This window comes from Varanus komodoensis, unplaced genomic scaffold, assembly GCF_004798865.1.
Source record: "Varanus komodoensis strain SLA01 unplaced genomic scaffold, ASM479886v1 scaffold9, whole genome shotgun sequence".
Taxonomy (NCBI): domain Eukaryota; kingdom Metazoa; phylum Chordata; class Lepidosauria; order Squamata; family Varanidae; genus Varanus; species Varanus komodoensis.
Window position 1 is genome coordinate 2,687,895 of NW_025336598.1, and position 27,427 is coordinate 2,715,321.

General features: G+C 42.8%; 1 protein-coding gene across 4 annotated transcripts in view; it reads left to right on the top strand.

The window, feature by feature from the left end:
• LRP6 (LDL receptor related protein 6) overlaps nucleotides 1–27,427 on the top strand; it is a 274,404-nt gene that overhangs the window by 110,170 nt on the left and 136,807 nt on the right. For all 4 annotated transcript variants that reach the window (XM_044418370.1, XM_044418371.1, XM_044418372.1 and 1 more), the window contains 3 exons: nucleotides 3,479–3,676; nucleotides 22,457–22,653; nucleotides 23,586–23,717. In XM_044418370.1, coding sequence (XP_044274305.1) covers nucleotides 3,479–3,676; nucleotides 22,457–22,653; nucleotides 23,586–23,717 — 527 coding nt within the window. The remainder of the gene's footprint in view (nucleotides 1–3,478; nucleotides 3,677–22,456; nucleotides 22,654–23,585; nucleotides 23,718–27,427) is intronic.

Genomic DNA, 27,427 nt, shown 5'->3' on the forward strand with positions numbered 1-27,427 from the left:
AAACATTTTTGTTCTTTTCATTTATAAACAAATGCACTGCTTACCCAGGAAGTCTCTTCCTCTATGGCTCATCATATAGCTTGCTATTTCAAGTCCCCATTTTGCTTCTAAAATGATAGATGCTCAACTATTCAAGTTTGCTATTAGATGGGAGATGTGGAGAACTGCAGTAAAGCTCCTAAAAGGAGTGTAACCTTTTCTGGGCTTCAGTTGGATAGCTTGGAGCCAGGAGCATTGTGTTTTTGTTTAAGGCCATGCTTTTGTTTGTCAGGGTGAGGTTTCAAGAGGGAAGAAAAGAAAAGAAACATGTGTTTGCCTTTGCACCCTCCTAAAATGTTTCCTATGGTTATGCATAATGTGCAAGTATAGGTTCAGAGATGGCTGCCAGCCTGCAGCTGAGTCCTTCATTGCCATATAGCGATTGGAGTGAGGGGAAGGTTTTAGGAGGCAGATTTCTCACTTCTCAGTACAGATGAGGGAAGTTTTCGGCTTCAGAACTGGTGGATGGGTAATATTACCTACAGTAGGGGTCCTCAAACTTTTTCAACAGGGGGCCAGTTGAAAGGTGCCAGTGCTGGGTGCAGGCCGGAAAGGTGATGCCGGCGGCATGTGCAGGCTGGCGAGGGGGTGGGAGTGCGTGGCAAGGGGAGGCGAGGGGAGGGCAGGCGGGCGAGGTGGGGGAGGGCAGGCATGGTAAGGGGAGGCGAGGCGAGGCAGGACGGGTGTGCGTGGTGAGGGGAGGGGAGGCTGGGGGGTGCATGTTTGGTAAGAGGAGGGGAGGAGAGGCAGAAGCGGGCGCGCACAGCAAGGCAGCGTCAGGTGTGCGAGGCAGCAGCTTGCTTGCTTGAAGATTGTTTTCTCTGAGCGAGTCCAAAACAATCTCCACGCAAGCAAGCTGCCACCTCCCCATGTGCACGTGAGGCATGCAGCAGCGGCAAGTCTGAAACCTCTGAGGCGGGCTGGCTAGATGGGCATGGCGGGCCGCAGTTTGAGGACCCATGACCTACAGGAAAGCTATTTACTCCTGGGTTAAACAGTCCAATTCCTTCCTTCACCATCAGCTCCACATAAAACACCTCCCTTTTCCTTTCTTCCAACTCATACCTTCAAAATCCATTGTTTAAACTGTCCTCATTTATTAATTATATTTATATCCCACCTTTTTTTCCTTTTAAGGAACTAATGGCTTCTTATCCTCACAAGAATAAGCCAGTGAGGTAGGTTAGGCTGAGAGTCTGTGACTAGTCCAAAATCATCCAGTGAGCTCCTGACTTAGTGGTAACTACAAGCAATTTTTTCTCAGTTCTGCTTTCTTAACCACTACAGCACACTGAGCATATATGCTTATAGGGCTTGTTAAAAGTCTAGATATATTCCTGCATTCCTAACAAGTCCTTTATATGTACAACAACTGTTACTTTACTTTTGGGTGGCCTTATTTTGCTTCCAAACTGTTGGACTAGGCTCCACTGAAGAAATTTGCATGGACAATAAATTTGCATGGACAAAAGATGCATGGACAATAAAGCCATTTTGGCAGTGACATCAATTTGATGGCAGTCCTTGTCAGCTGTCCCTAGTTTGCTGCCATCCAGATGTGCTTTACTACAATTGTAACATCCCTTAAAAATATCCAGTAAAATTCAATTAACCATTAAAATACTGGGTGAATAAAAACATTTTGGCCTGGTGCTGAAATAAATAAAATGTTGGCACCAGGCGCCACCTCTCTAGAAAGCAGGTTCCATAGCTGGGGTGCTAGCACAGAAAAGGCCCTTTGGGTAGTCATTCTTCTAGCCCTTTTCAAAGAAGGTTCCTGGAGAAGAACTGTAAGGAATGAAATCCAAGCAATGATGATACAAGAGGCAAAGTACCAAGCAGCAAGAGTTTCATACGTTCTGGGCAGACCGGGCACTCATCCCGAAGGTAGTGCACTGGAGGAGCAGTTTACACAGCCTTTTATTCTCTATTTCTTGCACAAAGTCCCTGCCTCCTTTCTCCCATTGGCTGGGATATTGGGAGTTCACACTCTTCTCCATCCGCCTTCATCATACTACTCCTTGGTATGTTACTCCCACCTGCTCATACGTCCCATGTTCATATTAATAACCCTCTGAATCATAGTAGGAGGCATCGTTAATATGCATTAGCTAATTACACAGTCATACTTTGGATTCTAAGTTCAAAAGTTTAATGCCATGTCTATCGATTACATCTTGTAGTCTATTAGTTTGTGTTAATCACAAGAACTTGATCTATATACCTTTACCTGTTCTAGTTCGTTAATCACAATACCTTTATTAATCACTAAGTGATCCATAGCTTTACCTGTTCTAGTTTGTTAGTCACAATAACTTCATTAATCTCTAAGTGATCTATAGCCTTAACTGTTCTAGTTCGTTAGTCACAGTAATCTTCTACTTCTCACAAGGACCTCAGAAGAAGATCTCGAAGTTCAGGCAGGTGTATATGGAAGGAGATGTTCTTTAAGATACCCAGGCCCTAAACCATTTAGGGTTTTATATATCAATGTTAATACCTTGAATTGGACCCGGACGTCAATCAGTAACCAGTGAAGATGATGCAGGACTGGCATTATGTGGTCATGTCTGTGTGACCATAATAAAGCGGTCCTTGATTCAGTAAAGAGGAGACTATCAGGTTTCCAAGGAAAGCCCTTCTCAAAGAGAGACTGAACACTAGATCTGGTTTTAAACTCTATCCATGTAACATTTATTCTATGGTATAAAGAATACAGAAGTATACAAGTTCAGCAATCACCAGCAACAATATCAAGATGCCTCATTCATGCAACACTCATATTCACAGCCAATAGACCCTCTTGGTGATCCATTGGGACTGTGGGTGACCAGTAACAGCGCTGTTCTGGCACACACGGGAGCTGGAAAGCCGTCATTTTATACCTTAAAGTTGACTCTATCAGCTTAGTCCTACTGGATTGAACAGTGAACTTCTCTGAGCATTGCTGACAGAACATGCTGGTCTTTATGTTGAACGCACGCACTCTCATCACATTCCATTGTCTCTCCGGATGGTACAGTGTGGGCTTATCTGTTATATTCCATTCTCCAACCACTCCTGGCCTCTCACTTTTCTCAGTCTGGTAAGTCCCATCATGCTTTTTCATTCTTCTGGGTCTTAGACCTTCAGAAACATCTGTTAGTCCTGTCTAGAGTCCTTGCAGCTCTGTTCTAGATCAATAGATGTATCTGGACCATTTTAAAGGTATGCCCAAATAGAGTGTGTTACAATTGTCCAGTTAGGAGGTTACTAGAGCATGGATTACCATTGCTAGGCCCTGCTTGTCCAGGCAAGGTTGTGGTTGATAGACCAGTAAAATCTGTTGGAAACATAAGTGTTCCTTATGCCTTCATTTTGATTGGAAAAAGTTCCGGATGTGAATGAGAAGAACATTTTATCATATGTGTTTTTCCTTTTCTCTTTTTAAAAATTCTAGGTTCATGTATTGGACAGACTGGGGAGAAGTGCCAAAGATAGAGCGTGCTGGAATGGATGGCACAAGCCGCTCAGTTATAATCAGCTCAGACATTTATTGGCCAAATGGATTAACCTTAGATTATGAAGAACAGAAGCTGTATTGGGCAGATGCTAAACTGAACTTCATTCACCGATCAAATCTGGATGGTACACATCGGTAAGAGTTGTGATTGACATTAAAACATTCTTTGTGGCTCCCCGGCCCCCCCCCCCCATTACAAATACAACATTGCACTACAGTTAGGGTCCTTTGTCTGCTGTGTTTATATTAGATTAAATTTCATATATTTGAGTTTAGAAAGATAATTTTGTTGTTACCTGCAGATGGATATCAAACAACTATTTGCTTAGCATCCCAAGGGGAAACTTTTAAACTTGTTTTATTTAGAATGTGACAACTTTAATCTTCACAAAATATGGTTCTTCAGAGAGTCCCCTACAGCCTGGGATTTGATTGCAGTGCTATCATTACAAAGTTACCTTTTCACACACACAGAGAGAGAGATAATTAAATGAACAGAAGTTATATTAGAGTAAGCTTGGAAGCAGGATTGTGTTGAATAAATTTGGTATCTTTAATCTGCTAAATTCCAAGGAACCTGGTAATGTTTAGTAGAACTTTGGCTTCTGGGAAGCAACTGTATAGGTATGCTCCTATCCAAAGCAATTTGGGCATAGAGAAATGTTTGTTATGTTTGGTTTTACTAAGTCAAATATGTGTTTTTATATCTGGATGTTATTTGTTATATAGAATTCTTTGGAAGATGGCTGGGGTGTAAATGATGATAAGTGCAGGTTAAGACCCGGGGAAGGGCAATTAAAACCTATTTTATCATATATTTAATAATATGCATCGAAGAAGAGAAATAAGTATAAAAATGTTCCTACATTATATGCTTTCCATTTATTGGCAGTGTTTATTAATGGGAAGAAAGAATTAAAATGCCTTACTTAATGTTAGTCTCTTTCATATGAGGAAGAATTTTGAAATATGTCTGAGAAAATATTACCCTTTAAAACAGTCCTTGACTGAAGTAAAAACTGACCACATGTAGGACATGAAATGATAGTCTGTTATATTACAAATTGAAGCCTAAGGGTGGTTTCTGTTATAATTATGATAGAACCTTAGTTTCATGCCTGTGGCTTTGTATAGTTCGTTTCCAACAGATGATTTTTCTTTCTGAAAGGTGAGTTTACAGTCAAGGTATGATTGAACTATAGGAAACTATTATGTGTATTAGATTATCATTAAATAAAGTTAGCTCAGAATTCCACTGATTTGATCAATGAGTAGTACAGTCCATCAAATGTACTTAGAATTGATCAGAATTATATTCTTAGGGACCTTTCTAGACAGTGGCCTAAAAGCTGGAAATTTCAGAATAAATTCACTGTATTTAGGATTGAGGCTTGGAGAATTTTCATGGTGGTATATCAATAGTTTCCCATAGTTATCGATGTGTTTTTAACAATTAAGTTGCTCCAAGTTTTCCTTGAGCTCTTCCTGAAAGATATGTAAGTGTGCATCTGTGTTAATTATTCTCAGTAACTGGGAGAAGACGCCTCAGGCTTACTTCATATTGGCACTAGGCAAAATTAATCAATGCTTTTAACAGAGAAAAGAATCTTCCAGTCATTCAATAGCCATGCACACATCTTGTGTTTCAGGAATTCAGGTTAAAATATTAAATTTAAAGGCAATATTGTGGAAACCCTTAGACTTTTATTTGAAACAAGAAGGGGTAAAGCAAATATTTTTAGATCACAACATGGGCATCTTGTGGTTTTCCATATGTTTTGCCCTGCAACTCCTATAATGGACTGTGCTGAGAAAGGCTAATGGGAATTGTAGGCCAAAACACTTAGATACTCAAGTGCTTTTTATTATGTTTCAGAGTAACTATTAGCCATGGTGCACATCACTATAATCTGTGATCCTGCTGCAGCTAAAACAGCTAAAACAACCTTGGGAAATGTGAGCTAAGCTGCCCAAATAATTTCCTCTTCCAATACAAACCTACTTATTAAGTTCCTCAAAGAACTTGAGCATTGAGAGTTCTTGGGGATTTCTCATGGGTGCCTAGCTAGCCACTGTGTGGAAACAGGATGTAGGGCTGGCTACACTGATCTGGTCAAGGTCTGATCAAGCAGGTTTCATATAACTAAATGAGATAGTATCTGGAAGTGGTGGTGCGGGGTGGGGGGGGGAGAATTCTTGTTAGAAATAACTAGAATTCTGGTTTCTAGATTTCTATGATACAGAAAGACTCAAAACTGATGATGTCAAATTTTGGAACATCATTCTTTAGATAAAGTTGAGTTAGTTGCCGTCCATTCATATTTGTTCCAGTCACTGAACAGAAACTGGTGGCTGACCTAAGTCATATATTCAGAAACAGGAGGTAATGCCTATATGTAAGTGGCTTCTTTGGTTTTCATGTCTTTGCACAATGTTGAAAAGTATGTTCTTTCACCATGTGCCATGTTTCTCTTGGAAATTTATTTTATAAATATTGAAGGACATTACATTTCCAAGGACTTTCCCTTACATTTAGGTACTACTAAAATACATCATTTTACCTGTTGGCCATGTTCCCAAATTATATGACCATTGCCATAGGTTTTGAGCTTTCCAATGTTTTTCCTAAGTCCAGTTAACTGTATTGTTAAATTCATATTCTGAAATCAGCTTTGCACATACACATAAATATTTTTCCAAATTTTTGTACTGGTAACTTTACAGTGTTCCTTTTGGTAAGTTTTCTTCATATAAACCACAGGATAGCATTAATTCGAGCAAAGTTTTAGCTGATTTTACATGGCAATTTTATTGCTGACACCAAAATCCCTTCATGAATGAAACATGAACTTGACCCATGAGGTCACTAGCAAAGTCTAACAATGGTAAGCATTTATAATGTATGTTACAATTCCCAGGGAGGGCACTTGCTATATATTACCATCAGTCCTTAAGGCTTGTTGTGAATGAGCTACTCTGCTAGTGCATGTTACTTGATTGCTCTTACTCTGAAGCAATTAACCCAGGAATGCTCCATCATTTGCCTTGTTGTCCGAAGAACCTGTTGGAGGAGAGACAAGCCAGATAAGCTTGGTTCATACATTATGTTGTGCAGTGCATCCTGTCAGATTTCAGGTACCACCTTTACATTGCTGTGACCACCACCAGCATCAGGAACTGAGTGTTCCTTGTCTTGCTTTCTGTGTATCATACATAAGGACTTTGCCCTGCAGTGCTAGGCCTAGATCAGAAAAAACTTCCCAGGATAAGAATGTGACTCAGACCCACATTTCCTTTCGACTGCACACACAACCATATTGCTAGATCGGATATCAGACTCTGCAGCTGCTTTTTTGTTCTTACCTTTGCATGTTTTTTCCCTTTACCATTTTTCTTTGCTTCTTACCAAAGAAAGCAAGCAAGCAAGCCTTTGCCTCTTTCTTTTTCCACCTTCTTTTTATACTCAGAATAAAATCTTATTGAAATTATTTTTGCAACCTGGAGACTTTTTTTTCTTTCCCGCTTCACTTCCCTTTAAGGAAGGAGAAAAAAGACCCCTTTCCTCCACCTGCTTTCCTTCATCTTCAGCATGGCTTCCGATCTGGCCTTTCCCAGCTACACCTTGTGCACTGCATGCCTGCCTATCGCACACTGCTTTCTCTGCCTTGGCAAGGGGCACGTAGTACAGATCTGCCTGCAGTGCCAGGCATTTAAAAAACAAACAAACACACCGGCAGTGGACAGATCACTTTAAATTTGCCTTATGGCAATGGGCTGAATGTGTGACTGACTCCAACCCTATCAGCTGAGACCATGAGCCCTGGCAAAAGGACCAGAAAAGGCTGTTCTTCTTCGTGGTCTCCATGCAAACACACCAATGGGCTTGACACACAGTGCAAGGCCTTAATCGGAGGAACTTCCAAAGCACGGCGCCATGGAGTGGGTGGGAGTCGGGCCCACCCCTTGCGCAGGCAGTATAAAGGGAGCGGCTCCCTCCCAGTCCCTCAGTTCCTTAGCGACTGCACTTTGAGCTCGCCTCAGATCACCTTCCACTCGCTCTACTCACCAGTTCGCCATTTTGCCTCCCCCCCCCTCGCTTTCTCCTTTCCTTAAAACAAAACAAAAACCCTTTTCTTTCGCAGCTTTATTTTCACCTGGGGAGAGAAGCTTGCCGCCTCTCTCCCTCTCCTCCTTTCTCTGTCCTTCTTGCTCCAGATCTTCTCTCTTCTTCCCTGCTGGCCATGTGTGCTCCATCTCGACCACATGGCCGATTCAGTTCCATGCTGCTGCGCCTCCTTTTAGCATTTCAGAGTTTTATTGTTTTCTACTCACTAATCAAATAATTGTTTCAAAGACTTCAGACATACTGTGTACAAAGTCTTTTCTACAAATGCTATGTATTTCAGCCCAAATTAGAGTTCCAATTCTGTAGCCATTGATAGAAAAAGTCCCATATATGGTAGTAAACTGTATCTTCTTTTTCCTTAAGAGATAAAGTCAGTCTGTCCATTTCTACACAGTCCAATATCTTGTTCAAGATCAACTCTTCAGCCGGTAGCTCTTCTTTTCTCCAACATTGCGCATATGCGATCCTTGCCGCTGTTATTGCATGCAAAGTCAAGTATATACTTTGTTTATCAAGATCTTGGGGGAGAATGCCTAACAGAAATATTTCTGGTATAAACATTACAGATCTTTGCAACATTTCCACAAGCCAAGTATTTTAACCCAATATTTTTTTGCTTTATCACAAGTCCACCACATATGATAAAAGGTGCCAGGTTTCTGTTTACATTTCCAACACTTGTTTGACATATTCGGAAACATTTTAGCTAATCTGTTGGGTGATAAATACCATCTATAAAACATTTTATACAAGTTTTCTTTATAAGAAGTTGCCAAGGTTATCTTAACATTTCTTTCCCACAACTTTTGCCACTTCTGCAATTCAATGTTATACTCAAAGTTCTGTGCCCATGTTACTGTTTCTTTAACTTGTTCATCTTCCATTTTCATTTCTAAAAGAAAATTATACAATCTTGTAATCATTTTTATCTGATTTTGAAATTAATTGATTAAAAGTATTTTGTTCCTTATGGAAACCATACATTTTGTAATCTTTGACATGTCTCGATTTTATTTGCATTTGATGCCACCAAGAAAGATCAATGCCCTGGTCTTGAAGTTCTTGATTTGGTTTCAATTTTCCTTCATTGTCGAAGATGTCATAAGTCACAATCTTATTGAAATTTAATGCATTTGGGTATGCAAAAGCTTCCATGGGAGAAAACCATCTCAATATCTTATTATAAATTTTTATCTTTAATTTTTCCCAAACCAAAATCAATGCCTTCCTAATGTAGTGATTTTGAAAATACCATGAGTTTTACATTTCTCATACCACATAAAAAAAGTATGCCAGCCCATTTGTTAATCATGACATTCAAGATATAAAATCCTTTTGTTCCATTCTTTTAGCCACACTAGAACACATGTTTGGTAATACAACAACCAGTCTGAGAGGCCAAAACCCCCATTCCTTTTGGCCTCCTGGAGCATTTTTATTTTAATTCTTGGTTTCGTCTTTTGCCATATAGATCTTGAAATTTGTGTATTTAAATCAGCAAAAACTTTTTCCTCAATTTTTATGGGAATTGTTTAAAATAAAAACAAAATCTTAGGTAATATATTCATTTTAACTATAGCTATTCTTCCCAGTAATGATATTTGTAAATTAGACCATTTTTCCTTGTCTGCCCTGATCTCTTTATTTATTTAATGTAATAAATAATTTAATGTAATTATCTTGTTTCAATGTAGCGCATCTAGCTGTTAAGTGGATTCCCAGATATTTAACCTTTTTCACTATTTGAAGATCTAGCTGTTCCATCAAGGCTATTCTTTGATTCAACGTACAATTTTTTACTAATCATTTTGTCTTTTCTCTATTTATTTTCATACCTGTAACTTCTCCATAGTGTTCTATTTTTTTTCATCAGTTTAGGTGCTGTTACCATGGGCTCTTCTAAGATAACCTCTAATACATTGAATAATGATTTTGGAAGTATTCTTCTTCCTCCTTTCCCTTTATTATCACTGTTGTAGTCCAGTTCTTTGTCTAGTATTGCATTCAAATTTCCCATTAACATAGGGTTTGATATCCAGTTTTTGACAATAAGTTATGTAATTTTTGATTAAAAAATTTCCTGTTGGTCATTGGGTGCATAGATTGCCACCAATAGCATCTTCTTTTTTATTGTCATTTCAGCCATTAAAATCTGACCATCTTCACCTAAAAAAATGTGTTTGGGATCCAAGTCATTTTTAATATATAAAGCCACCCTCTTTTCTTTTGATGTGCTGAAGATATAAATGCCTTACCCAATTTTGTACGTTCCAGAAATTTTTGATGTTATTTTTTATGTGAGTTTCTTGTAAGCAGATTACATCTAGTTTCAGTTTTTCTGGTGTCAGCCTTCTAAATGATTCCTTTCACTTTGAGGTGAGGAATTGATATTTCTTCCCTCCTTCTCTAATTCTCCAAGGTATTTGTTTCAAGGCCACTATTTGGTTTTTATCAATCAGTACTGGTTGATCATGAAGAGTTTTGAGAATCTCATCTTTGGTAGACCTTTTTATGAATTTTATGTGGACTTCTCTTGGGAGTTTATGTCTCCTCACGTAGCTTGAATTAACTCTATAGATCAGGTCAATTTCTTTATTCATCTCTTCCTTTTGAATGCCGAGAGCATCAGCTAACATTGTGATTATTGCATCATTTAAGTCTTCACTTTTTTGCCCCTGGTACATTCTGTAATCTCAAGTAGTTGGATGCCTTGTCCATAATGCCTTGGGATTCAGTGGCTGTATTGAGATAGTTGTTGTATTTTGTTAATCATCTCTTCAGTCTTCTTGTTTATATTGTCAGTTTTGTTTTCCACTTCTTTTATTTTTTGCTCATTCTGTTCAGTTTTCTGTTGTATTTCAGCAAGTTTAGCATTTATGGTTTTGAAGTGGATATCCAGCTTAGCCCATCTTTCATTTTGGTCTGAAGTCAGCTTTTCTAGTTTGTCATGAATTGTTAAAAGTGTTGTTTCCAATGTTCTTGCTTGGTATTGACTAGCTATAGATGCAGCTGCCCCCCCAGGGGGGCATGCAGGATGTGTTTTTCTCATTATTGAAAAAGAAGTTGGTACTTCAAAGGCACCTCTAGGTATATCGTCCAACAGCTATAGGATTAATGTTCAAAATTTTATTTAAAGAATCTGTTGTAAAACAAATTCGTCACAAGGTGGCAGAAGAGGGTCTTACAGGTGTCCAGTGCCTTATACTCTCTTAAACAATGACCGGAAATGTTCAGGTCGCCATAATCCCAAAAGAGAAAGTGAAAACAAACTGAAATAGTGGAGTTTCTCTTCAGATGATTTACAGTAGGTTTCAAGTTTTAAATCTTTGCCCTTGGGGAGGTTAACATTTTGATTCTCCAAAATTTATAGTGTTGTGCTTTCTCGGTTAATCGCCCCAGATTTGTCATTGCTCACAGTCTGTGCTGGGGGGGGGACCCTCCCCCTCTGTGGGGCTCTCTTAACTGAGTTGATGTCTATTCCCAGCATTTCCTTTAAGGGCTCAATTTTAGAAAATAGCAAAAATCTCACCCAGTAGGTCTGAAGTCCAGTTAAAAGCTTTTCTTTCTCTTCAGTGTTTTGGCTGGAGCTGACAGCTAGCAAGGGAGTAAAGCCCCTCTCATTCCGTTCACCATGGAAACATAGGCTTCCCCGGCAGCTAAGGGGGGGGCACTGCCTCCGAAATCTAGCCAGAGATAATCCCCGTACCTTTCTATGACTGTTCGTGCCATGATCGGGCTTCCTTGAGCCCCTGGTGAAAGGATTTTTGATGCGAAGCACGGAGCTCCCGTATTGTCTGCCTATCTTGCCGCAGCGCAACCAGAAGTCCACTGCTGCGCCTCCTGTGCAGTGAGAATGTCCACTAATGCTGGGGATTCAAAGTTCCTCCTCTACCTTGGCAAGGGGCACATCGTGGAGACCTGCCTGCACTTCCAGGCCTTTAAAAAACAGATGTGGGGACAAAGAGCCATGTGTCTCTGGCAGGCCCCGTGGCAGTGGGCCCTCACAACTTTCACCAAGGGGCAGATCAGCCCCCCGCTAAAGGCCCCTCCAAGCCACTGAAGGCAAGGAGGAGAGCAGCATCACTGGGAGAGGGCCCCTCCGCCACTGTGGCGCTGGCAAACAAGTGAAGTGCTGCACTGCAAAGGAGCCTGCCCCCCACCCCCCGGCCCTGCTGGCCACCCGGAATCCCTGGAACATCCCTGGACGACATGTCTGCAATCCTGGTGCTGGAGTCTCCAGGCACCAATGTCCCAACAACATGCCCATACCCCACACGATGCCGGCACGTGGCCCAACTGCCATAGTGGCAGTGGAAGTGGCTTCCCGTGCGCCCCCCCCATTGGGGGACCGCCATTCCTCCATGGCTCCAAGGCCTCCTCGCTCTTCAGCTCATTGGTCTCTGTGCTGTTTACAGGGGGGCCCTGCCCGGCTGATTTTGACCCCCCCCCGTCCTCGGAGGCCCATGCTCCCCGTACTCTGGCCAGGCTCCCTTCTTCTAGGTGAAGGCCCCAGGATGCGCTTTGCGCATGGAACCCTACCTCCTCCTTGCTTGACTACTCCATTCTTTGGGAGGGCCACCGCCGCCACCACCCTTCTGCCTCCCTGCCTATGCCCAAGGTGCATGTGCCAGGCCGTGCCAGCACATTGGGACCATGTGCTGCACCGAACACCCTGGCAGGAACCAGGGTACACACGATCAGGATCACAGCGCCGCAGCCTCCTGCCATTGCTGGATCTCACCCAGCGGCGAATCAAGCTGCGCCACCAGGCCCAGGGACATGCTATGCACCAACCGGCACTGCTGGCACAGCAAGGACTCTAGCGATGTGGCCTAAACCAGACCCCCACACCAGCGCTGCCACTTCTGGAGCCCTGCTTCTCTCCACAAATGCCCACACGCCACTCACCGGGACAAGAGCAGCCATCACCGGCGTTCTCAGGTTAGAGCCACTCCCCACCCCCAGAATGCTCCCCCTACCCTGCTAGCTCCACTCCCCAGATGGCCAGGCCCTGGACCATAGAAACAGAGCAAGTCAGAAGGGGTCTCCCTTCTCCCAGGCCATCTAGTCTGACCCCCAGCTCCATCCGGCTCCGCTTACGACATGCCCACCATGTGCATGTCTAGCCTATCTTTGAACACCCTTAATTTTTAATGTGCATATTAAAATATTCATTTTTTCATAGTATAGTTCACCCCCCCAACAGTCTGAGGGACAATGAACTGATCCCCTGTTTAAAAAGTTTGAGGACCCCTGCGCTGGGCCCAACTCTTATCATAGTGGAATCTGTGCAGGGCACCCCCCAGAGGGACTAGTCCACCCTGGTAGACAGGGAGGGACGCCTCCTGGTTGCCATGGCAAAAAAGATAAACGCAGAGGCTGCCCTTGGCTTCAGGGTCTCCAACTACGAGGCCACCATGGCTGTACCAGCTCTTCCTATGGGAAAAGATGGATGCCATAGTTGAACACCTCCCCAACCACCTACGGGATGCTGTCTGCCTCATGCACACAGAGGCAGAGGACTTCTCCAGGTTCCAACTGGAAGTAGCTCAACACCAACCATGCTGGACAAAGGAGCGATAGAGCATCAGCCCTCAAGGGCTTCTACTCCAGGTACTTCACAGTGCTTAAATGGGACGGGACTCTGAGGCCCATCTTAGACTTACGAGGGGTGAACAGGTTCATCACCCCCAAGAACTTCAGGATGGTCACACTCCAAGGCATCCTCCCTCTCCTTAACCAAGGAGACTGGTTCGCCTCCATAGACCTGAAGGACACCTATTTTCATATTGCCATCCACCCCAAACACAGGCATTTCCTGCTTTCAAATCAACCAGCGGGCCTTTCAGTTCTGTGTCCTTCCCTTTGGCCTGGCCATGGCCCCACATGTATCACCAAATGCGTGGCAGTCGTCTGTGCCCACCTTAGGCTACATGGGATCCAGATCTTCCCATACCTGGATGACTGGGTCCTTGTGGTCCCCTCCAGGGAGGACTTATTGCACAGCTTGTCTGTCACACGTCGTCTCCTATAGGACCTGGGGCTCCTCATAAATCATGACAAATCTGTTCTTTGTCCCACACAGTTCATACTCTTCATAGGGGCACACCTGGACTCTACCCTCTCCAAAGCCTTCCTGCCACAACCAAGGGCAGAAACCCTTGCCGCTCTGGCTGCAGCCATCAGGGCCGCACCTCTCTCCACCACCCACACCATCCAGAAGCTGCTTGGCCTCATGGCCACCACAGTATCAGTGTTGCAACTCACAAGGCTCCACATGAGACCTCTCCAGCTGTGGTTTGTGAGAGCCTTCGCGTGAGATGAGGACCACCACGCAACCCACCTAGCTCCTCCCACAAAGGTCAGGGAGTCCCTCCACTGGTGGTGCGCCACAGCCAACCTCACCACAGGCATGCCCTTCCTCCCCCTCCCCCCAGCCCTCCATGACCATCACCACCTACACGTCCAACACCAGCTGGGGCACCCACTGTGCAGACATCTCAGGATCCTGTGGCAGACTGCCTGGAAAATCCCACCCTGACTGACCCATATAGCTCCCTACAGGCCCCCCTGAGGCCCTCCTCACGCCATTCCTACCTGGCTAAGTAGAGAGCCTTCACTGCCTCAGTTGCAATACGGCCTCAACCCCACTTCTACCTCCATGGACCGCACCCGCCTCATCTGTTAGGGTCCACCTGGCGGCCATCTCCCACTTCCACCCTCCTATCCAAGGGTCCTTGGTGTTCGCTCACCCTCTGGCACACTGCTTCCTCAGGGGCCTTCTCAACTTGGCCCCACCCATCCAGCCTCGCACCCCCTCCTGGAGTCTCTTTGTAATCCTGCAGTCCCTCACAATGAGGCCCTTCAAACTCATGGCCACAGCAGATCTTCACCTTCTCTCCTAGAAGACTGTGTTCCTGGTGGCCATCACGTCTGCCTTCCGTGTCATCGAACTAGCCGCCCTGTGGATTGATGCCCCATTCACTACATTCCACAGGGACAAGTTTGTCCTTTGCCCAGACCCGCGCTTCCTTCCAAAGACGACGTCCCCCTTCCACATGAACCAGGACATCATACTTCCAGCCTTCTTCCCCAACCCATCCACCCCCATCGAGGCCACTTTCCATCTCCTCAATGTTAGGAGGCCCTCACTTCCTACAGAGCCTGGATTGAAACTCTCCACCGCTCAGAACGCCTCTGCATATGCTACAAGGGCCCCAGAGCTGGTGAACCTGTCTTCAGCCAAACACTCTTGAAATGGATCTCCAATACCATCTCCCTTGCTTACAAGATGGCTAGAATCCCGCTGACGGAACATCTACACACATACTCCACATGTGTCCAAGCCATACCCACTGCACTGCTGGCCGGTGTACCACTCCAGGAGATCTGCAGGGCTGCGACATGGTCCACACCCTTGACCTTTGTCTGCCACTACCAGCTAGATGTCCATTTCAGATGGGACTGCACCTTCGGAAGGGCTGTTCTCTTCTCAATTCTCAGGTGACAATAGCCCCTCCTCCTGGAGGAGAAGCTTGCTGCTTGCCCATTGGTGTTTGCACAGAGACCATGAAGAAGAAAGGCAGGTTGCTTACCTGTAACTGTTGTTCTTTGAGTGGTCATCCATACATTCACACAACCCGTCCTTTGCCCTGCTGGCTATCGTCAGCTCCTACCCCGCCCCCCCGCATATGGGCTACGGCAGAGTGCAGTCACCGCTTCCTCCACAGGACACCTCGGATCCCCCACATGCCTGGGACAGTGCTGTCTTCAGGCACTGAGCATCTGGGTGGGAGCTGCCCCCTTTATACTGCTTGTGCAAGGGGTGGGCCCGGCTCCAGCCCACTCCATGGTGCTGAGCTTTGGAAGTTTTCCTCCAGTCAAGACCTTGCACTGTGCGTCAAATCCATTGGTGTGAATGCCCCCCAAAAGAAAAAGTACTATGCCAGACACTGAGGCATTGCCTCAACTCAAGCTTTTCCACCTAGCCTGCTCATGCTGGCCATGGCCCATGATTTGGCTGCCAGGGAACACTTGGGTACACTCTGCTCTCTCCTCCTTGATTGGGAATGCAACTCACCATGGTCCCCTGCCTTAATCTACCCAAAGGAACTCCCCAAGCTCTCAGACCACCTCATCAGCCCAGTTGCGCCTTTCCGAAGATTCCATACAGAGTAGGAGGACTCTTGATTTCTCCATTGGTGCCCTTGGGCCCCAGCCACACCAGGTTGCACACCTTGTGGGGTCACACCAATAGCTTCCGTGACCCTACTGGCCTCACCTCACCCTGGTTGGTGCTAACACAGATGCTGATAGGTGCTAACACAGATCTCTGGCTACCCCAGATGTCTGCCACTGAGTACATGCACAGGAACTTTTTTTGGTATCGAGAGCATACTGATGTCACGCCTCATGGTGTTGACTGGAACCACCTCCAGCATGCAAGGCAACTTCATGATGCTATCCACACCAAGCTGGCCCCCTCCATATACTGGGCAGACACCACTTGTCTGTGTGCGGTAGCCTTGCTAAGGTTCCAGGTGGCCAACTATGAAGCCACCATGGCCAGATAACAGCTTTTCCCTTGAGAGAAGATTGGATCTATCGCAGAACACCTACTGGATGATCTCTGTGACTAAACTCTACAGGCACCAAACTGCTAGCATGCCAGCTGCAATGAGAAGGCAATGATGGGAGGAGTAGCAGATGGGTGTTTACTCCAGTTATTTTATGTTTCTTAAAAAAGATGGAGGCCTTTGTCTGATTCTTGCTCTGAGGACCCTTAATCAATGCATTAAACCTAAACGTTTTAAAATGGTTTCTCTTGATAATATTCTCTCACTGCTTTCTGAAAGTCTAAGGTTTGTAAACCTTAAGGACTCTTATTTTTGTATTTCAGTTGAGGAGTCCCACAGGCATTTCCTCCAATTTCAGGTGAATGACAAGCCCTTCCAGTTCACCATCCTCCCCTTCAGTTTGGCAACTGCCCCCTGTGTATTCACGAAATGCATGGCTTTTGTTTGTTCCAACTTCATCTTAATAGGAGTCCATGTATAGTCCTACCTTGACAAGTGGCTCAAAGTAGCTCCATCCACAGAAGCCTCTTTACAGGCTACTGACTACACATGTTCTTTAATTAAACAACTCGGTCTCTGCATTAATTCCACTAAATCTTGCCTTTCTCCTACACAGTTGATCCATTTCATCAGAGCTGGACTAGATTCCACCTCTGCAGAGGCCTTTTTATCCCAGCACAGAATATCTGTTCTAACTAAAGAGGTCACTTCCCTCATTAGTGCTTGTTCACCGACTGTCATGACAATCCAGCATGTTCCCAGCCTAATGTTTGCATCAAATCTAGTCATCCCCCTGGCTCGACTACATGTGAGACTACAGCTCTGGTTTCTATCATCATTTGATTCCAAGGCCAAACCTCATTCCATCAGACTATGTATACTTCCTCAAATTCGCACTTCCCTTTGTTGGTGGACAGACAAGACCAACACCTCTACTAGGGTTCCATTCTCCCCGCAAGACCCCCTCCCATCTCTGTATAACCACAGATGCCTCCCTTCTCGGTTTGGGAGCCCACTGCAGTTAGTCTACCATCCAGGTCAGATGGAGTCCTCAAGGGAACTCACATCACATAAACTTTGTGGAACTCCTGGATATAAAGAAGCCCTTGCTGCCTTCTAAGGCATTATCCTGTATCATCAGATACGGATCATTACAGACAACACCACAGTGGTTGCCTATATAAACAAGGTAGAATTGTTTCAACAGACCTGTGCCTCCTCTCCTGGAAAACCACCTTTTTGATAGCTATTACCTCCACTCATTGAGCCAGTGAACTCACAGCTCTTCGAATTGACCCTCCTTATATCACTTTTCATAAGGACAAGGTTATACTTTGCCCTGACCCTCTTCCATCATCTCTTCCACATGAATGAGACCATTGTCCTACCAGTATTCTTTCAAAGCCCTTCTAACCCCATAGAGCTGGCTCTCGATTCTGTAGATGTCCATAGGACTTTAGCTTTCTGCAAATCAAGAACTCAATCCATCTGACAATCTCAGAGACTTTATGGTGGCCCACACTGGAAAAGACCTATTTCCGTACAAAGGATCTCTAAATGGATACTCCACACTATATTTTTGGCCTATAAACTCTCTGGTCTCCATGTGTCTGGCTCTGTTAGAGTACATTCTACCAGAACTACCTCAACCTCCACAGTCCTGTATGTGGGAGTGTCTCTTACCGTGACATTGTCAGACCCTTTAACCTTCATTTGCCATTATCATCTCAATGTTCAAGCTAGAAAGGGCTGCGCGTTTGGCAGAACTGTCCTCTCTTCTCTCCTCTGCTGAGCAACACTCCCCGCTTCCCCGAGGTAAGTTTTCCAGTCACCCACATGTTTGATGCACAGAGACTATGAAGAATAAAGGCAGGTTTCCTTACCTGTAACTGTCATTCTTTGAGTGGTCATCTGTGTATTCACGCATACCCACCCGCCATCCCTGCTGGTGTCTTGTACATATTTTTTGGCAGGGGGTTGATGCGTCTTTGATTCAGATGTTATTTCTATGGCAGTCTCACACTCAGAATTGATGACTCAGCGGGAGCCCTGCATTCATGCTGGGTGAGTCTGTTGCCTGGCTCCTGCCAAATACTAATTAATTAGCTCTGGAATCTTCCCAAAAGAGCCTCATGCATGCATGCAGAGCCCACATGTGTAAATGCACAAATGGACCACTCGAGGAACTGTTAGAGGTAAGGAAACCTGCCTTTCTTGCCTCTTGGTACCATAAGTAGTGTGCCCCTCTCCCTGATGCTGAACCCCTATCGCACTGGTTCCTCAGGGACCTTTAACCACCACCTGCCCCCCCCCCCATTCCTTCACACCAGAACCTTTCAGTCATGCTGCAGACACTGACAAGAAAACTTTGAACCACTGGCCATGGTTGATCTCCATCTCCTTTCCTGGAAGGTTGCCTTCCAGCTGGCCATCACATAAGCCAGACGTGCCATCAAGCTCTGTTCCCTCTGGGTAGACCCTTCCTACCTCACCTTCCACAGAGTCAAAGCAGTGCTCCCACCAGACCCAAAGTTACTTTTCATGGCTGTGTTGGCTTTCCACCTCAACCAGGACATTGTTCTCCCAGGGCTGTTTGTTGTTTAAGGGCTCCCACTGTGATTTCTATGCTAGGATTGGGGCCAAAGAAGGCAGCCAGATTCTTGGCTCTCTCTTTTACATGAATCAAAAAGACAAATATTCTAGGATGTTTGAACATCAAATTGGAATAAATAATGAGTTGCTTTCTTTTTATTCAGAACTATCTGTCATAAAGGTGGCATGTTCCAGAAAAAGTTATTGAATGGGCTGATGAATTTTAGATGTGTGTCTGCATGTGCGTGTTTTGCAAGAGAAGCATGGCAAGGAGTCCATGTTTATCTTCCAAGTTCACGGTTCCCTTCTTTGCAGGGTATTTTATACTCTGGGTGTTGCTCTTTGATATGTACTGAGTAGCACTTTTATTTCTGGCCTTTCATTTTCAGAAAACAAAACCTACCCACTGGACCCACTTGGTGTTGTCCCTGTCCCAAGGGCACACAGGGGGCAGAGCAGGGTGGTACAACCCTCAGTCCTGGGACTTATGGCAGTGAGACTTATGGCACAATGGGTGAGAGCCCCTCTTGTGGGAACCTGAAACAGGAAGGGGAAGGGCTCCCACCCAATTGAATGCTTAGCTGTAAAATCTTTCCAACAAGAGACTCCATGCAGGTGCAGAGCCAAATGTGTATTTGCACAGGTGGCCACTCAAACAATGATAGTTGCAGGTAACCTGAGTTGCCTCCTTGACTGTATCTTATGGAGCTCCTGCTTTTTTATTCTGTGTTTTCTTTCCTGAAGCTGAAGCCACCCCCGCACCCCAATTGTTGAGCCCTTTTCAGCTGTATGGCCCTTAAGGCACTATTTTGTAAATATGTAAAGTGCAAGATGAAATTCTGTTGACAGAGGTGCACTCTCTGCCTTTTCTGTTTGGGTAAGGGACATGTCAAATGCCTGCTGGTGTTTTTAGGCATTTACTATGCAGGGCCAACTAAATATGGCAGATTGCCTCCCAGTGGAATTGTGGAAGAGAGTGGTTCAGGCAATAGGTACACTAAGGCTGATGGCCAAAGACTGCTCAACAACATAGAGCCTTTATGTTTGATGTTGTCTCCTGTTAGAGAAGTGTTACCTTTTGGGCATCTGTTCATGGGGTAACATGAGCTCCCTATACCCGGACAGTTACTGGCCATTTTTGTGGCAATTAAACCAATGAAAATGGCTAAAACAATGGCTCAGCTTCTGGTATTCAACCCAATACCCCTCTGTATTGTTCTTTTTGCCAATTGCTTATTTTCATTTAATAAAAATCTTTATGGGGGTTGGATTGGCTGGGAAGTACCACAGATATGCAGGTACATTTGGGAGGAAAAAAGGAAACCTCCCTCTGGACTGTAGTGGACCAGTCAGGAGGAGGCTATGCACTCGGTAGGCAAGAATAGGGAAAGGACAGGACTTCACTTGTAGGGACTGCTGAAATGCATGGTGGGGGAAATACAGAAACTGTTCTGCCCAGGTAATCACATAATTTTCTGACTGAGAAATTTAGGCAAAAATCAGTACACCATGGAAACAGCAAATGGTTGTTTGCCATGTTGTATGAATCCAGCCTTTATTTCAAAGGTTTTTTTTTTCCTTATTGAAGTAAACAGGTTCACTTTGTTAAAGTAATTTAACAGGACTGAAATTCAGAACTTCATTTGTCTGCTAAGGAATATCATGTGTGAATTAATGTTCATATTTTAGCCTCCAGCAACAGCCCTAATTAATAAGTTAACACATTACAAGGACATTTTTTTAAATTAATGAGACGGGCTTTAGATGCCACTGTAACACAGGGGTGGGGTAGGGGAATGTTATGTAAGCAACTGTTAGACATTTAGGTGCCCTGCAGTCTCTTTACTTTTGTGATAATTGCATTCAAGAAATGGTTGCAATTTGTGTTCAGGCATAAAGGCAAGCTTTTGAAAAAATGTTAAAGTTTGCTCCTGCTGGAGATGCAATAATAATAACAATAGTAATGCTAGAGCTGAAAGCATGCTAGTGACTCTGTGTATTCACACATAGCACTAAACAGTAACTGGGCGGCATGGCATCTTACTGTCTCTCCTGTGTTCACACATTCACATAGCTTCTATGTGTTTATGGTTTCCATGCATCTCCATCTTTCCTCCAGATGGTGGCATGTATTTCATTAGCCCCCCACAGTTGCTGATCCTGGAGCACATCACATTGTGCTGCCTTGCTGCTGAAAAGAGCATGCACCAGCAGGGAAGATAGGGAGTGCAGTTGCTAATTAGAACAGGTTAGTTAAAAAGTGGATGCTGGTGTGCCTGTTGCAGATGTGGCCACTTTTGCTTCTAAACTTGCTGGAGGAAACACGGAAACCACACACAAACATCATAACTTAAGTCACATGCAACAACATGCAATGGTAAAACACAGAAAACTTAAAACAAGACTGTTGATTCTCCATGCGGTTTCATGGCGACCAAACCGACTGCATTCCACCATTGATGCTGAATTCACACAGAACAACAAACCCTGCCTATACTGTGTCCAGTGTGGCTTGACATTATGTGTCAATGCATCAATTGGCAAGTGATTTATATATATTTAATAGCAGAGGGTTTCTTTCCTGGAATATAAAATATCAAAATACTTGCTGAATTTTTCTGATTTTGCGTCACTTTTGCAGTGCATAGTTGGTGTACCTTACCAACCCCATCTATTTGTATATTACTTATGTAATTGAAATTAGTGTGGTAGGGAAGAAATTTTGTTATGATTAGAAGTTACAGAGCTGAGAAAGTCTGTTTGGGAATAGGTACAACACTGGGCTATGAGGACGTTAATACTAGAACATTTTTTAAGGACATTTTGTTGCCTGTATTCTTTGTGAAAACATAAAGCATTGAAAGTGTACTGTTTATCCTTTTGAATTTTCTTTAGTGAGGTATTGGGATAAGACAGTTTTTTCTTATCAGATGTTTTATTTATCTAGCATATTACTATAAATGTAAAGACTCCTGCTTTTAATCAGTAACCTTTGTTTGACTGAGTCATATGTAGTTGGTTGTATTGGTGGAAGAGCTTGTTAGGGCTAAGCGACCCAGTGGTTGGCTCTACAACAAACCACAAATTATCCGTTGTGCAAGTAAAGAATCCAGCTTGCTTGGTTCACATGTCATATTCAGCAACCTACAACATGATCAATTACAGGTTCTTGATTAAATCAGAAGTGAGAAGTGCATGGAAGACAGCACACTCACTCACTTCAAGTTGTGCATGGTCAGTCAGGGGTTACATATGAACATATAAGCCGCCCCGAAGTTTCGGCAAGGGGCGGCATAGAAATGTAATAATAATAATAATAATAATAATAATAATAATAATAATAATAATAATAACTGAGTCTCTGAATTAGTTTGAGCATTACACAGGCTTCAGGTGCAAAAATCCTATATGAGAATTACTTTAAATAAAATATTTAGTTTCCATAAACTTATTTAGGGACAAATAAGTTCCCTCCAATTAAAAATAAGGGCCATGAACTTAACAGTTCAGATATTCTTTTTCCTTTTTTTTTTTTTTGAAAAAGTAGTTGGCAGGAGTCTGATTTCTTTCCCAATGTCTTATAGATTAAACTTACACTTTTAATTTGCTTTCTATTTCTAGGGAAGCTGTTATTAAAGGATCCCTTCCACATCCCTTTGCTCTGACATTATTTGGGGATACTCTGTACTGGACTGACTGGACTACTCGCTCGGTCTTGGCCTGCAACAAATATACTGGGGAGAATCTACGAGAAATACATTCCAATATCTTTTCTCCTATGGATATCCATGTGTTCAGCCAACAGCGGCAGCCCAGTGGTAAGTACTCTTGGTCTTTTCCACTGCCAGTTCCAAGTTGAGAATGAGTGTAGAGTTCCTTATTTTCTTGGTAGGGTAGAAGAGAGAGTGTTAGATACTTTCCCTGTAACTATCTATAAAGCAATTATTTGGAATTATATTCTAAGAAACACTGACTTCTGATAACACAGTAAGCCATGATTAAGGAATTTAACCTATGATTGGGTATTAACTGTAGTACTTTTCCACTAGTTTGAATGGGTTTTTGAGCCATGAAAACTATATTTTTAATTACCAAGCCATAGTTATTACATTTGTTCTGCCTTTGGAGGATAGAGATGGGAGCACTGATTATATGGCAGACAAAAACAGATAATCAGTTCAAAATGATAATGGGCCTCTGTATTTGTTGCTGTAATCTATGCCGTGAGTTCTAAAGTAATACAACATGGCTTAGTGTATTGACTTAATTTAGCCTTTTTCTATCCTTGCTTATAGTGTAGTAGTTGCTTCTTTGGCTAGGCCTTTACATTTTTAATTCTCTTTTGTGAGATGCCAATGTACTGTGCCTTCGCACAATGGAGATTTGGCTGTTTGCCAGTCAATTGTTTTGAATATAAAGGAAAGATTTTGTAATGTTTAATGATTTAAATGGTGTTTCACAAGAAGCTGTGTTGAATGGCTCACAAATTGATCTCTTCACAAGGTTTTTAATTTTGGAAGTAGCATGTTACTCTTTTCTTCTTTGTATATATGCTTTCTTAGGAGCAGTATTCCATTCCCATACATGTATACACATGCAATTATCCTATTACCATATTATAGAGTCCCTTTTACTCCTTTTTATTGGCTTTCTGGCATATATTTTCATCCAAAATATCTGTGTCTTGTGATGTACAAGGTAATCGTATAACAATCCGAGAACTGATATGTGTATCTCTGTATTTTGACAGCTACAAACCCATGTGGAACCGATAATGGTGGTTGTTCTCACTTATGCTTGATGTCTCCTGTCAAGCCCTCCTATCAGTGTGCATGTCCCACAGGTGTTAAACTTCTTGATAATGAAAAGACCTGTAAAGATGGTAAGTTATGGTTTTAACTGTTTTTTAAAGTTAAAACTGGCAGAAAAAAATGTTGGAATAATTGGGGAGCTTGTATTTCTGGCAAACATGCCTCTGGACAGGACTAACATGTGACATAGTGTCACATTAGTGTGTGCTGTTGTGCATATAGCATTGATTCTCAAACTGTGGGTAATGTACAAGATAGCTGGAAAGATATATATGATAAATTGTAGGGAAGAACACCACCTGTATCAAGTATGTGCTTTACTTGATTTGCTGCATGTATAACTTTACATTAGGAAAACATAATCCCCCATCTTTTCTGACCTATTCCATCTTTTAAAATTTATCCTTACTTTTTTATTCCCATTACAAAACTTGTTAACCATATCTTGCCAGTCTTTCAAATCTTTATATATTATTTTAACCAGTAACACCACAACCAAGAAATATATCTTAGGAAACACTATATTTTAAAAATTGCTATTCTACTATATTGCTATTTAATATTTAAATATTGCTATTATGATTATTAAAGTCGGCTTGAAACTCAACATCAAGAATCCAGTCATACCACTTCCTGGCAAATAGATGGGGAAGAAATGGAGGTAGTCGACAGATTTTATTTTCTTGGGCTCCAAGATCACCACAGACGGTGACTGCAGCCAAGAAATTAAAAGGCGCTTTCTCCTTGGGAGGAAAGCTGTGGCAAATCTAGACAGCATACTAAAAAGCACTGACATCACCCTGCCAACTAAAGTGCATATAGTCAAGGCTATAGTTTTTCCAGTTGCAATGTATGGCTGTGAAAGCTGGACCATAAGGATGGCTGAGCACCGAAGAACTGAGGCCTTTGAACTGTGGTGCTGGAGAAGACTCCTGCGAGTCCCTTGGACTGCAAGGAGATCAAACCAGTCAGTCGCAGAGGTGATCAACCTTGACTTCTCTTTAGAAGGCCAGATACTGAAGATGAAACTCAAATACTTTGGCCAGCTAATGAGAAGGAAGGACTCCCTGGAGAAGAGCCTAATGCTGGGAACAATAGATGGCAAAAGAAGAAGGGGATGGCAGAGAATGAGGTGGCTAGATGGAGTCATTGAAGCAGTTGGTGTGAGTTTAAGTGGACTTTGGGGGATGGTTGAGGACAGGAGGGCCTGGAGGAATGTTGTCCATGGGGTCTCAATGGGTTGGACAAGACTTTGCAACTAGCAACAACAATTATGATTATTACCAATCTTTCTAAATACATTCATTTTCTCTTTTATTTCATGTTTCAATTTATCATAATTTTTAACATTCTAAATTTTAGTAATATTTATATGTGAATACTTAATAACTCTACATATTTTAACTTTAAATTTACTCCTAATTTTTTCCTTCTCTTCTTTGTCACAGAAGAATATCATCTCTGATTTATCCCAGTTTATCTGTAAGCCCAGTATCTCTTCAAATTCTTCTAAATGTATTTCAGCCTGGTCCACCATAACTTCATATGGAATTCTTTATTGTTAACAAAGTATCATCAGCAAATAAAGTAATCTTAATTTCATTCTCAGAAACAGTACTGCTTATCATATCATTCCTAATACTGTTTGCTAATAATAATATAACTAAAGCAAATAATATTGGGGAAAGGGCACATCATTGTCTAGTACCCCAGCCCAAGGATAATTACTCTGATATACCATCATTTACTATCACATTTGCAAAAATTTCTGAATATAATTGATTTATTATGCTTTTAAATAATATTCCAGAGCAAGTACAGTTCTACAAGTTAGTTTCAGCTTCTTAATTAAATAAAATTAAACTAAGTAAAACTAAACTAAATTTAAATAATTAAATCTTATATCATAAATTAATTCAAGTGAGATTTTCTTGTTTTCATTTAGAAATCTAGACTTGTCATTTTTATTTCACCTGCTCCCAGTTGCCACCACAAAAAAAATTGATGGAATAAAGTACAAAGATCCTTGCACAAGATTTGTTGTTATATGTTGTCAAGTCATCTTTGTCTTACATTACCCTATGTCCTTCAGAGTATTCTGTCCTTGATAGCCTTGCTCAGCTCTTGTAAACTCAAGGCTTCCAGAATTCCAGATGACCTCTTCCAAGTAGTTTAATGTACATGGTAAACAATATAGGTGATAGTAAAGAATCCTGTGGGGGAAACATAGTCCAATGGGTGGGATGTTGAACAATAGTCCCAGAACATCACCTTTTTGTTATTACCTTGTATGATTTTACCTGTGAGTTACAACTACAGAGATGGTCTCCAACAGAGTTCTAGTACACATTTGATCAGATTTGTTCCAAACTTTCCTCCAGTGCTCTAGCTTTCTGTTTCATTACCCTGAGCTCCCTACAAACAAAGGAAAAGATGGGCTTTACTACATGGGAGAGGGCACATGGGTAATAATACCAATTGCTCTGGCCATTCCCATATTCTGTGAATCAGCCTGGGCTTCAACAGTATCACTGATAGATGAAGCAGGAAATTCCTAAAGTGTATTCAGGAAACCATTTGGATCTATCAGGCACATGAGCAGACCATTTTAAGTGCTCCTTCACTCCCACCATGGTTTGAGCCAACAGCTAGTGTAAAACAAGAAAATGATCTGAACAAGAAGAGTGTCATAATAGTTTCTTCACTTTTTTTTTTTTTACCAGCTGTGCCACTTTGGCTCCAGGATATGCTTTTTCAGATAGGGCAGTCAGAATTATATACAGAATTTTAAAGAATTATGTGCAGCATTTTCTATTATGTTGATTAGCTGTTACTTATAGTTCTATTTCTTAAGAATTCCTTTGTTCAAAATTGACATTTTCTTTATTGAAGCAAATTGATTTGACACTTGATAGTTTGCCTTTTATTATGAGCCCGAAATCTGTTTCCTTGGCGGTCACAGCTAGTTAATGTGAAGTTAGTATATGTATTTTTTCTTCTTCATCATCTCTGTGCAGCATACATTTTTGCTCTGCACCTTGATTCATAGCTGAGAACTTCCATAGCTGAAAATTTTTAATAGGAACCACTTCCCCTCCTTTACCCTTGGAGAGGAGAGCCAAGGATGCTGGAATGTGGAGACGGTATTTCTCGGTTGCCATCTCTTTTCAGATGTCAGGCAAGCCAGCATTCAGTGTTTCTTGATAGTGGAGTGGGAGTGGGCACCATCACACTGGCTCCACCACTGCCCTCTGCTTCGCTGGCTAACTCCCGCCACAGATGACACGTACCCTGCTGTTGCTGCTGATGGGCTGCCGCAAGGCTGGGGATGCTGCTGTGGCTGTGGCTGTGGCTGCTGCTTGCTGTCCGTAGCTCCTCAATCTTGCCTCCAGCAAGGCCTCTGTGGACCCTGCCCTCACTTCCCCCTCGGCATTGGTGGCTGTTGTGCCAGGACTGGAGTTTGATTGCAAAGGAGGGGCGTGGTGCTTAACTTGCCGGCCGGTAACTGAAGGGCGCTAAGCTGTTTGGGGCCAGTGGGACTAGCTGGGCCAGGGACTTTGTGTTTTTGTTGTTGAGTGGGTTGGAGGGTTTTAACATAATTTTAATCCTAATTCATACCATGACTGAGTTGATTGTACTCTTGGTTTTAATTGATTATGGGTTTGCCTGGGGAGCATGTGGGTGCCACCATTGGGGTGGTAATGGGCAGGGGAAGATATGGTGTTGGGGGACTAAGATGTCATCATAGAAGAAGGAAGGACAGATGCTTGGTATCTGTCCC